Source organism: Myotis brandtii, unplaced genomic scaffold (genome assembly GCF_000412655.1).
Source record: "Myotis brandtii unplaced genomic scaffold, ASM41265v1 scaffold1496, whole genome shotgun sequence".
NCBI classification, from domain to species: Eukaryota; Metazoa; Chordata; class Mammalia; order Chiroptera; family Vespertilionidae; genus Myotis; species Myotis brandtii.
The window spans coordinates 292,737-303,912 of NW_005355398.1; the positions used below are offsets into that span (position 1 = coordinate 292,737).

Consider the following 11,176-nt stretch of genomic DNA (forward strand, 5'->3'; position numbering starts at 1 on the left):
GGGGTCGAGGGGGGGGGGGTTGGGGTGGGGGTGGTCAGGGTGCATGTTAAGAAGACCCCGGCTCTGGGACAGCGATGTGGCTCCCGGAGTCGCTGGCGGTCTTGGTGAGAGCCGGGCCCTGGGTGGGGACTCAGCGTGCTGGGAGTGAGCGTGGCTAACAGGCCCTGTGTCCCCAGGACGTGGAGCAGGCCGAGCGCCTCAACATCAGCCTGGCCTTCTTCCTCAGCGACCTGCTGTCCCTGGCGGACCGCGGCTTCGTGTTCAGCCTGGTCCGGGCCCACTACAAGCAGGTGGGAGTGGTGCGCCCACCCACGGGCGACACGGGGGGCGGTGGGCAGAGAGACTGTAATGTTGCCCACCGGCCCCTCTCCGGCAGGTGGCCACGCGGCTGCAGTCGGCCCCCAACCCAGTGGCGCTGCTGACCCTGCGCATGGACTTCACCCGCATCCTGTGCAGCCACGAGCACTATGTGACCCTCAACCTCCCCTGCTGCCCACTGTCCCCCCCGGCCTCACCCTCACCCTCCGTGTCCTCCACCACCTCGCAGGTGGGCCGGCCGCACTTCTGGCTCTTCCCCTGACCTATGACCTCTCACCTTCAACCTATCTTCTGGGGCTCCCCTCGTCTTTGTCCTTTTCAGGGTGGGCCACTGTCCAGGGGGACCATCCCCTTACCTCTGACCCTTCACCTCTGACCCCTCATGCCCGGCACTTTCCTAGGGACCAGGTTCTAATTTCTCACCCCTAAATCTTAACTCACAGACCTGCCTTCCATCTGCCGTTTCTCAGACCTCTGACTTTTGACCCCATTCCCTTCACCTCGCAGGTTCACCTGATTCTCTTACCTCTGACCCTGAACTGTGCTCACTGTCGCCTCCAGATAATTCCAGTCTCTCACCTCTTAACCTTAACTTCAGATGAGTTCACCCTAGCCCCTCCCCTCCGACCCCTGGCCCCTGGTGACGTCCTGCTTCCTCCCGCTCCCTTCACCCTCTGCAGAGCTCCACCTTCTCCAGCCAAGCCCCCGACCCCAAGGTGGTCAGCATGTTTGAGCTGAGTGGGCCTTTCCGACAGCAGCACTTCCTGGCTGGGCTCCTGCTGACGGAACTGGCGCTGGCCCTGGAGCCTGAGGCCGAGGGGTGAGCGCAGGCCCTGTTTGGCTCCAGCGGGTGGGAAGGTCCAGGCACTACGTCTACTCTCTCCTGAGCACCCCACTACTCCACAGGGCATCCCAGCTGCACAAGAAGGTCATCAGTGCCGTCCACAACCTGCTCTGTGGCCATGATGTTGACCCCCGTTACGCCGAGGCCACAGTAAAGGCCCGGGTGGCCGAGCTGTACCTACCGCTGCTGTCGATCGTCCGGGACACGCTGCCACGGCTGCATGATTTCGCTGGTCAGTGGGCCAGGCAGTCGGAGTCACACAATCCAGGGGTTCGATGGACACATACGGCTCAGGTTGGGGAAGGTGGGAGAGCACAGTTAGGAGCAAAAACATGGCGTTAGGGTCCATAGATTGGGTTCAAGTGCTGGTGCAGGGCCCTGGCAAGCCATTAACCTCTGAGCCTCAGGCTTCTCACCTGTAAAATGGGGACAGTGGCGACGCTAACTGCTTCCTATAGTTACGTAAACATCTGCAGAGCTGTAGCACTGGGACATTGTCAGCCCACAATAGATGGGAGATATGATTATAACATTTACCAGCTTCTGAGAAGAGAGGCTGTGAGGACAAAGGTGGGGAACATTGGGGCCAGAGGAAGTTGCAGCCCTACGTTCAGTCATTCGCTCATAGCACATTCACTGGCACTACTTAGGGACTGTACACCGTGGTGGGCAGCACAGACTTGGGATTTGTGGATTGGTCCCCTCCATCATTGGGAGGAAATTCTTCGTCTTTATTTCTAACTCTTTTATCTGCCTTGTTTTCTTGCTTCTTTCTTTCTGGGACTTCAGTTACACGTATGTTGGGCCTTTGGATCCTGTCACACGTGCCTGCCATGCTCTGTTCTGTTTCCCATTCTTTTTTCTCTCTGTGCTTCACTTGGGGAATTTTCTGTTCACCTGTCTTTGAGTTCACTACTTCTGTCTTCTGCTGTGTCCAGGCTTCTGTTAGCCCCAGCTATTGAGTTCTGAATTCCAGGTGTTATATTTTTTCAGTAGGAAGATGTCTATTTTTTTTTTAAATATATTTTATTGATTTTTTTACAGAGAGGAAGGGAGAGGGATAGAGAGTTAGAAACATCGATGAGAGAGAAACATCAATCAGCTGCCTCCTGCACACCCCCCACCAGGGATGTGCCCGCAACCCAGGTACATGCCCCTGACCTGAATCGAACCTGGGACCTTTCAGTCCGCAGGCCGACGCTCTATCCACCGAGCCAAACCGGTTTCAGCAGAAGATGTCTATTTTATTTTATTTTATTTTTGTAGATTTCAATTCTCTGTTGAAATTCTCCATGTTCTTACCCATTTTAGTCCATCTTTCCCACTACTTTTTATTTTAAGAACTGCGTTTGCTTTTGGTCATCGACGGGCCTCCTTCTGCTGTCTCTTCTCTCTTATCAATCCGTTCCCTGCCTTTTCACATACCTTGTAGCTTTTTAGCGTATTTTGGACATTGTATATAAAAGAACCACCAGGACTGGAGCAATGTCATTTTTCCCTAGTGAGGTTTCCTCTTCCCCTCTCTTAGCAGATGAGTTAAGGGGCTGATCACCTCAATCCAGCTGGGCTAGAGCGATAGTGAGGCCCAGTTGACCTTTTGTTTCAAGAATCTCTAGGGTGAGACCTGTCTGTTGGCTGCTCCTCTCTCTGGTGAGACTTTTTTGGGGGAAAGGGGAAGGGGAAGGGCTACTCTTAAAAGATCGTAGATTTTTAGAACCAGACCATTTAGATTAAAATCAGCTTTACTATGTACCAACCTACTGCGTGACCCCAGGCAAGTAACGTCACCTCTACAGAGAGGTTAACCTCAGTTCCCTCATCTACAAAGTCGGAATGATGAAAGTCCTTCTCTCGTAGGTGTGTTTTTTTAAGATCCGTAGTTAATATTGTTTAAGTTAGACTGGCACCTGGCACATAGGAGATGCTGTGTCAGTGCCAATTGATGCTATAACAATAGCAGCAGCCTATGTTGTTGTTGTCATCACCACCATCATCTTTACAGTTACCGCTCCTGTGGGCCAGGCCGTGTCCTGAGTGTTGAGCATATAGCAGTGGCCAGAGTAGATTTAGTCCCTGCCTCTGTGGACACAATGAATGTACCTGCTTACAAGTACAATAAGTGAGCTCTGGGAGTAGATAGCTGGAGACTGGTCTGGGGGGTGGTATCAAGGAGGGCTTCCATGAGGTGGTGACCTGTGAGCTGAAATTTGAGGCAGAGGGACAGCACTTACCAGGACTCCTTCTTCTCTCCCCCTGCTCCTACCCCCAGAGGGCCCGGGTCAACGGTCACGGCTGGCTTCCATGCTCGATTCAGACACAGAAGGGGAAGGGGACTTTGGAGGCACCATCAACCCCTCAGTGGCCATGGCCATTGCTGGTGGGCCCCTGGCCCCTGGCTCCCGGGCCAGCATCTCCCAGGGCTCAGCGACTGTGAGTATGGGGCTGGTCTCTAGAGACACTATCCCACCTGATAATAGAAGTTATGTAACGAGATTCAAATCAGCCAGTTCTCATCTTATTTGGAGAAAATGAACATCAACTCTGTCCCTTCTGAGCCCCCTGTCCCCTCTCTGGCCCCAGGGCTCTCGCTCCGGCTGTCCTCTCTCTGCCGAGTCCAGCCGGACCCTGCTGGTGTGTGTGCTGTGGGTGCTGAAGAATGCAGAGCCAGCCCTCCTGCAGCACTGGGCTGCCGACCTGTCCCTCCCTCAGCTGGGTCGTCTCTTGGACCTGCTGTACCTCTGCCTGGCTGCCTTCGAGTACAAGGTTTGGAGCGCGGGCAGGGGATTGGAGGGTAGGAGGCAGGCCGAGTATTCATACAGAGCTCTCGGTGCTGTGGTCTGGGCATGAAGGGGTGGACTGTCCTCGTGCTCCAGTTCCTGAGGGTAATGGGGTGGACTGTTTCTGTGCTGAGCCCAAGGAAAAAGGGAGGATTGTTCTTGTAAATAGAATTTGGAAGGTGCTAAGAGTTGGCAGTAGAGCAGAGAGCTGTGGCCCTAACCGGTTTGGCTCAGTGGATAGAGCGTCAGCCTGCAGACTGAAGGGTCCCAGGTTCGATTCCAGTCAAGGGCAAGCACTGGGCTGCCGACCTGTCCCTCCCTCAGCTGGGTCGTCTCTTGGACCTGCTGTACCTCTGCCTGGCTGCCTTCGAGTACAAGGTTTGGGGCGCGGGCAGGGGATTGGCGGGTAGGAGGCAGGCCGAGTATGCATACAGAGCTCTCAGTGCTGTGGTCTGGGCACGAAGGGGTGGACTGTCTTCGTGCCCCAGTTCCTGAGGGTAAAGGGGTGGACTGTTTCTGTGCTGAGCCTAAGGGAAAAGGGAGGATTGTTCTTGTAAATAGAATTTGGAAGGTGCTGAGAGTTGGCAGTAGAGCAGAGAGCTGTGGCCCTAACCGGTTTGGCTCAGTGGATAGAGCGTCAGCCTGCAGACTGAAGGGTCCCAGGTTCGATTCCAGTCAAGGGCATGTACCTTGGTTGCGGGCACATCCCCAGTAGGGAGTGTGCAAGAGGCAGCTGATTGATGTTTCTCATCAATGTTCCTAACTCTCTATCCCTCTCCCCTCCTCTCTGTAAAAAATCAATAAAATATATTTTTAAAAAAAGAAGAAGAAGAAGAAAAAGCAGAGAGCTGTGTCTTTAAGCACAGGGTCCCAGAGGTCGGAAAGGGCCAGGAGAAGGGGGACCGGGTGAGCCCAGGTCCCATGGGAAAGGGCAGTCAGCCTGGAACCCGTTCTTTGACCTCCCAGGGGAAAAAGGCCTTTGAGCGCATCAACAGCCTCACATTCAAGAAGTCACTGGACATGAAGGCTCGACTGGAGGAAGCCATCTTGGGCACCATTGGTGCACGACAAGAGATGGTGCGACGGAGCCGTGGTGAGAGGGAGACGTACCCCACGCCCGTCCACGCCAGCTGCTCTCACCCTGTGTCCGAGGGGCCCCAAGTGGGCCCGTCCCTACCTCTCTGTCCGACTCACTTTTCCCAGAAATCCATGCATCATCCCCGTGCACATGGGTATCCGTGTCCCCATCTGTTCTCACAAGTCATTCAGGCCTAACTGCGTCCACTGGGCAAGCACCCGTACCACCCGTGTCCTCGCAGGTTAGCCCACCTGGGTATCTTGGTGCCTGTGTGTTTCTCAGTCATGTGTGTCCTTATGTTTTTGCACGTCTGTGAACATGTGCCTGCCCACCTCAGAGAGGAGCCCGTTCGGGAACCAGGAGAACGTACGCTGGCGGAAGAGCGTCACACACTGGAAGCAGACCTCGGACCGTGTGGACAAGTAGGTGTTGGCCAGAAGTAGACCAGTTTCCAGAGAACTGGCACCGCAGGCGCCTGAGGGAGGCGGTGAGCTGGGCCGTAGGGTAGGGTCTGGCTTCCAGAGGCTCCCCGACCCCCTCCTCTCTCCTTCAGGACCAAGGATGAAATGGAACAGGAGGCCTTGGTGGAAGGGAACCTGGCCACCGAGGTGAGCCTGGTAGTTCTGGACACGCTGGAGATCATCGTGCAGGTGAGGCTGGACCCAGCATCTTCCTGACCTCTGACCCGCCCCAGTGCCTTGTGACCTCGGACTCCAGAACCCCTCTCCGTTCCTGATTCCACAACCAAGCCAGTCCCTAACCGCTGGGTTTCTGACCCCGCAGACGGTGATACTGTCCGAGGCCCGGGAGAGTGTCTTGGGTGCGGTGCTGAAGGTGGTGCTGTATAGCCTGGGTAATTCCCAGAGTGCCCTCTTCCTGCAGCATGGCCTGGCCACTCAGCGGTCCCTGGTGTCCAAGGTGAGCACCACTCGGCAGCTGCGGCTCTTAGAGTCATAGTGACCGCCCAGTCGCTGAGCACCTACTGTGTATTCAGCAACTGCATGAGGCAGACACTCCTTAGCCGCAGTTGACAGAGGAGAGAACTGAGGATGGGGGTGGCCAAGGCACTCACCCAGTGTCACACCGCAAGGACCTAGCCCAGGTTTGACTCCCAAGCCTGCTGTGCGTGGCCAAGAAGTCCCCACGGCGGACCTTCTGGTCGAGCATGGGGAGGGGCTGACCAGTGTCTGTCTTGGCCCTGGGGGGCAGTTCCCAGAGCTGCTGTTCGAGGAGGACACGGAGCTGTGCGCCGACCTCTGCTTGCGGCTCCTGCGACACTGCGGCAGCCGCATCAGCACCATCCGCACGCACGCCAGCGCCTCCCTCTACCTCCTCATGCGCCAGAATTTCGAGATCGGCAATGTAAGGGGGGGCGGCCGCCCGGGGGTGGGGGGTGGTAGATGGAGGGTGGGCAGGGAGAGGGGTGAAGTGAGCCTGTTGAGCAGGCCCTGGTGGGAGGGTCCGAGGCCCCCAGGTGAGCTCTCCCCCGCTGCCCCCACAGAACTTTGCCCGAGTGAAGATGCAAGTGACCATGTCACTGTCGTCCCTGGTGGGGACAACGCAGAACTTCAGTGAGGAGCACCTGCGACGGTCACTCAAGACCATCCTCACCTATGCCGAGGAGGACGTGGGGCTGCGAGACAGCACTTTCGCCGAGCAGGTGACCCCGCCAGGCCCCTGCCCTGTCCACAACTACCAGGCTCACCTCGGTTGCCAGGGTCTTTGCCTTGGAGTCCTGACCCCACCGCCTTGGCCCTGTCACTTCCCAATGAGGCGCACTTCCCACCCCAGGTCCAGGACCTGATGTTCAACCTGCACATGATCCTGACGGACACGGTGAAGATGAAGGAGCATCAGGAGGACCCCGAGATGCTCATTGACCTCATGTACAGGTGAGGAGAGCTCGGGGGACCTTCAGCCATTCACGCTCGGGCAGATGAGTAGATACATGAGAAAGCGAGGGGGGAGCAGGTGAGCATACAGGTGACAAGAGGGACAAGTAAGGAGGGACGGGGGGAGGGCCAGGAGAGCAGGCAGATGGGGAAAATCAGGTGAGCGAGGGGACAGGTAAGCAGACAGGTGAGGCTACAAGTCAGGTGAGGGCTCATAAATGAACCGATAGGAGGGTGCCCGATGGACCTACAGAACAAGAACAAGAGGGGACAGGTGGGAGAAACAGGTGAAGTGCAAGCAACGGGTGGAGGGGTGACAGATCAGGGGAGTAAGTAAATCTGGAGGAGAGGTAAGGGGTATTTAGTAAGAAATTGGGGAGTGGGAGGCGGAGAGGCAGGTGATGCAGGTAGGGAAGTTAGGGGCCATGAGGAGGGACGGGCCTGGGAAGGTAGGTGACATGGTGCATGTGCAAGGGGATCAGTGAGTGGGGTGTGGCAGAGTAGACGGATGAGCAGAAGGACAAGTGAGAGAAGGACACTTGGGGGTTTGGTGAAAGGATGGACAGTGACGATTGGATAAGTGAGTGATTGGGTAAGGGAGGAGACAGGTGAATAGAGGAAGAGGGGAGATGATGCGCAGGCAAATGGGAAGACAGGTGAGAGGTTGGACAGGCAAGGGAATAGGCGAGGGACTGGACAGGTGAGACAGAAGGGGGATGGACAGGTGGGTTAAGGGATCAGGGGATGATTAGGTGAAAGGATGGAAGGTAGGACAGGTAAGGAAACAGGTAAGAAGATAGACTGGTGAAGCGGGGACAGGAGAATGGATGGACAGGTGAGACGGGTGAGGGGATGGATAAGTGAGGAGACAGGTGAAGGGAGGAAATAGGTGACTGGATGGACAGGTGAATGGGGTACAGGTGAGGAGATTGGCTGGTCAGTGGGGCAGATGGGTGGGGTAACCAGTGAAGGGGTGGGCAGGTGAGAGGCAGGTGGGCGGGCAGGGTGAGTCCCCATCCTCCTCACATCCCCCCTCACCTGGGCACCAGGATTGCCCGGGGCTACCAGGGCTCCCCGGACCTGCGGCTGACGTGGCTGCAGAACATGGCGGGGAAGCACGCGGAGCTGGGCAACCACGCGGAGGCCGCACAGTGCATGGTGCACGCGGCCGCGCTGGTGGCGGAGTACCTGGCCCTGCTGGAGGACAGCCGCTACCTGCCCGTGGGCTGCGTTTCCTTCCAAGTGAGTGGTCGGAGGGGGAGGGGTGGTGGGCAAGGGTGGGGGTGGCACCTGTGCGGCAGGGACCAGGCCCTGACACCACTTCCCACCCCAGAACATCTCGTCCAACGTGCTGGAGGAGTCTGCCATCTCCGACGACATCCTGTCGCCCGACGAGGAGGGCTTCTGCTCCGGGAAGCACTTCACCGAGCTGGGGCTGGTGGGGCTGCTGGAGCAGGCGGCCGCCTACTTCACCATGGTGAGGCCTGGGGCTAGCAGGGCTCTGGGCTCAGGGCTCGGGCTGGGTGGCATCATAGATGTGCTGATGGCCCAGTACTTGCTCCCGGTTACTTGAGGGGAAGCTGGGGGGTTTGCAGAGGAGAATGGGGACCCTCAAAGGCCTCCATGACCTGCCTTTCTCTCTGTTAAACCCATGACATGCAGGCTGGATAGCGTAAGCCTTTAACACATTCGGCTAGTATTAAAACCTTTTTTATTATAGAACATTTCGGTGCTCGCTTCGGCAGCATATATACTAAAATTGGAACGATACAGAGAAGATTAGGATATCCACCCCCCACCAAAAAAGAAAGGAAAACTTCAAGCACACATAAAAGAAGGAAGTTGTACCCCCACCAACCCCACACCCAGCGCTCAAATTCGTCAACCACCTGTATTTACCATCTTGTTTCATCTCCGCTTTACCTCCAGCTTTTTTGGGTTTTCTTTTTTGTTGTTGTTTTTTCTTGTGTTTTTTTAGCTTTGTCAAAACAAGGCCACCAAAAATTAGGTTGCCTCCCCAAAAAAAATGGGAGAGAGAGAGGATCTTTTTTTGAGGTTTTGTGGGGCTTTTTGACATCTGAAAAAACAAGATCCCAATTTTCACAAATTGATGAAACGGAACGTGATCATTCGGGTTTATAAACCTTTGCTACTCAGTGTGGTCAGAGGACCAGCAGTGTGGCCATCGCCCAGGGCTTGCTAGAATGCAGAGTCCTGGGCCACCCAACTCTCTGAGCCCTGCACTGTAACAAGGTCTCAGATTCCTGTGCGCTTTAGAGTCGGAGAAATTCCAGCTTAAAACAAATCTGATATCACAGTGTCACACCCACGAGTACCTGTGTGACAAAGTCCCTTTTACACAACTTTTATCCCGCATGACGAAGTTAACAGGAATTCTTTTTTATTTTTTAATCCTCACCCGAGGATATGTTTCTTATTGATTGTAGAGAGGAAGGGAGGGGAGGGGAGAGAGAGAGAGAGACATCGATGTGAAAGAGAAACATTCATGGGTTGCCTCCTGTACGCACCCCTGAACAGGGATCCATCCCGCAACCTGGGTATGTGCCCTGATCAGGAATCGAACCCACAACCTTTTGGTGTAACCAACTGAGTCACCCAGCCAGGACATGCATTCCTTGATAAGTTGGTGCCTGGGCATTTATTTTTTATTGTTGTAAAGGAGTTTCTCCTCCAACTTGCTTGCTTGTGCGAAAGCAGTTGGTCTTTTCTGCATTTCACTTGTTGGAGATGGGAACTGTTCCAAAGGTTTTCTCGCCGGCCCGGGGCTGCTTGCTTGACCTGTTCCTCAGTTCCTGCGCTTCTGGGAGCTGGTAGTTACATCTGGGGCCCCACTCAGTTTCAGGGTCAGGTTGCCCGGCGAGATTTCTTTCCTGTGGGGCCAGCCCTCCTAGTGATGTTGTTGTCATTATTGTCACTTTGCTGGAGTCTCTCACAAAGGCCTCATGAGGGGAAGAAGCCGGAAGGTAGACATAGACCTTCTGATAGCCAACATCCAGGGCACCTGCTGTATGCCAGGCTTGATGCTGGCACCAGCTAGGGATAAGGGGCACCCATGAGTGGTCATTACCATGTGCCAGGAGGCAGTGGTCAGAGGCCAGGTGGGCTGGTGCTCGGGTCCTGACCTTGGGGAGCGTCTCTGAGGTTCAGTGTCCCTTCTGAGGAATTGAGTGGCGGGGGGGAATTCCTCCTCCCACCAATGAAGGAACATGGGTAAAGTGTAGATGTACACAGTGCCTTGTCCATAGTAATCACGGTGGAGACCACAGCGGGGTATGTAGGGGCCAAGTGGAAAGGCTGATGCCCCATCGGGTGGGGGTGGTCAGGGTAGGCTTCCTGGAGGAGGTGGTGGAGAATGGGGCCTTGTAAGGTGGGTCAGAGCACAGAAGGGAGGGCTGTTCCAGGCAGGAGAGGACCAGGGAGGGTGCTGGGAATCCTGACCTGCTCCACCCCACCCCAGGGTGGGCTTTATGAGGCGGTGAACGAGGTGTACAAGAACTTGATCCCCATACTGGAAGCCCACCGCGACTACAAGAAGCTGGCTGCTGTGCATGGCAAACTGCAGGAGGCCTTCACCAAGATTATGCACCAGGTTGGCCCATGGTGCCCTCCCAGACCCTGCCCTTGGCTCCACCCCACCTTCCCAGGCTAAACTCTTGACTCTTCTCTTTCCCACAGAGCTCTGGCTGGGAGGTAAGTGGGCCTGGTGGCCATCTGCCTCTGGGGCCCCCAACAGGCTAGCAGCAGTGGTCATGGACAGCCACCAGGGGGCGCCGGAGGAGCATGGCTGCCAGGGCACAGGCGTGGGGACTCAGTGGGCAATGACATACCCCACTGCTTTCCCCCTGATGCCCCCTCCCTTCCCCAAATCTCCAGGGCAGCCTGTGACTCACCCAGCTGGGAGCTCTCCAGAGACACCCCTCCCTTGGGCAGGGCCTGCTCAGTCACGGCCTGCGAGGGGGCTCTGACTCTCTTTCTTTTTCTCTTTGTCTCTTTGTGTCTCTTCTCTCTTTCCCTCCATTTCTCCCTGTCTCTCTCCCTGTCTTGATCGCTCCCTCTGTTTCTCTTGGTCTCTCTCTCTCCCTATCTCCCCTACCTCCCCCAGTATCTCTGCTCCTCGTTGCCATTTAATGCTCCCCTCTCCCGCCTTTCCCCCACTTGGGTCTATTTTTAGGCATCTCCTAGTTTGGGGAGAATTTTCTGGCCAAAGATGGCAAGAACCCAGAGCCGAGGCAGGAGGGCTGGGTGG

At 55.9% G+C, this 11,176-nt stretch overlaps 1 protein-coding gene across 1 annotated transcript in view; it reads left to right on the forward strand.

Moving 5' to 3' along the window:
* DOCK6 (dedicator of cytokinesis 6) overlaps positions 1 to 11,176 on the forward strand; it is a gene marked incomplete at its 5' end in the record, with an annotated part of 37,726 nt that overhangs the window by 23,295 nt on the left and 3,255 nt on the right. The window contains 17 exons of the mRNA XM_014535732.1: positions 177 to 290; positions 377 to 547; positions 999 to 1,138; positions 1,225 to 1,394; positions 3,432 to 3,592; positions 3,743 to 3,925; positions 4,906 to 5,032; positions 5,355 to 5,439; positions 5,571 to 5,667; positions 5,801 to 5,935; positions 6,227 to 6,379; positions 6,519 to 6,677; positions 6,809 to 6,909; positions 7,959 to 8,151; positions 8,243 to 8,386; positions 10,388 to 10,519; positions 10,606 to 10,620. Of these exons, the coding sequence (XP_014391218.1) occupies positions 177 to 290; positions 377 to 547; positions 999 to 1,138; positions 1,225 to 1,394; positions 3,432 to 3,592; positions 3,743 to 3,925; positions 4,906 to 5,032; positions 5,355 to 5,439; positions 5,571 to 5,667; positions 5,801 to 5,935; positions 6,227 to 6,379; positions 6,519 to 6,677; positions 6,809 to 6,909; positions 7,959 to 8,151; positions 8,243 to 8,386; positions 10,388 to 10,519; positions 10,606 to 10,620 (2,280 nt within the window). The remainder of the gene's footprint in view (positions 1 to 176; positions 291 to 376; positions 548 to 998; positions 1,139 to 1,224; positions 1,395 to 3,431; positions 3,593 to 3,742; positions 3,926 to 4,905; positions 5,033 to 5,354; positions 5,440 to 5,570; positions 5,668 to 5,800; positions 5,936 to 6,226; positions 6,380 to 6,518; positions 6,678 to 6,808; positions 6,910 to 7,958; positions 8,152 to 8,242; positions 8,387 to 10,387; positions 10,520 to 10,605; positions 10,621 to 11,176) is intronic.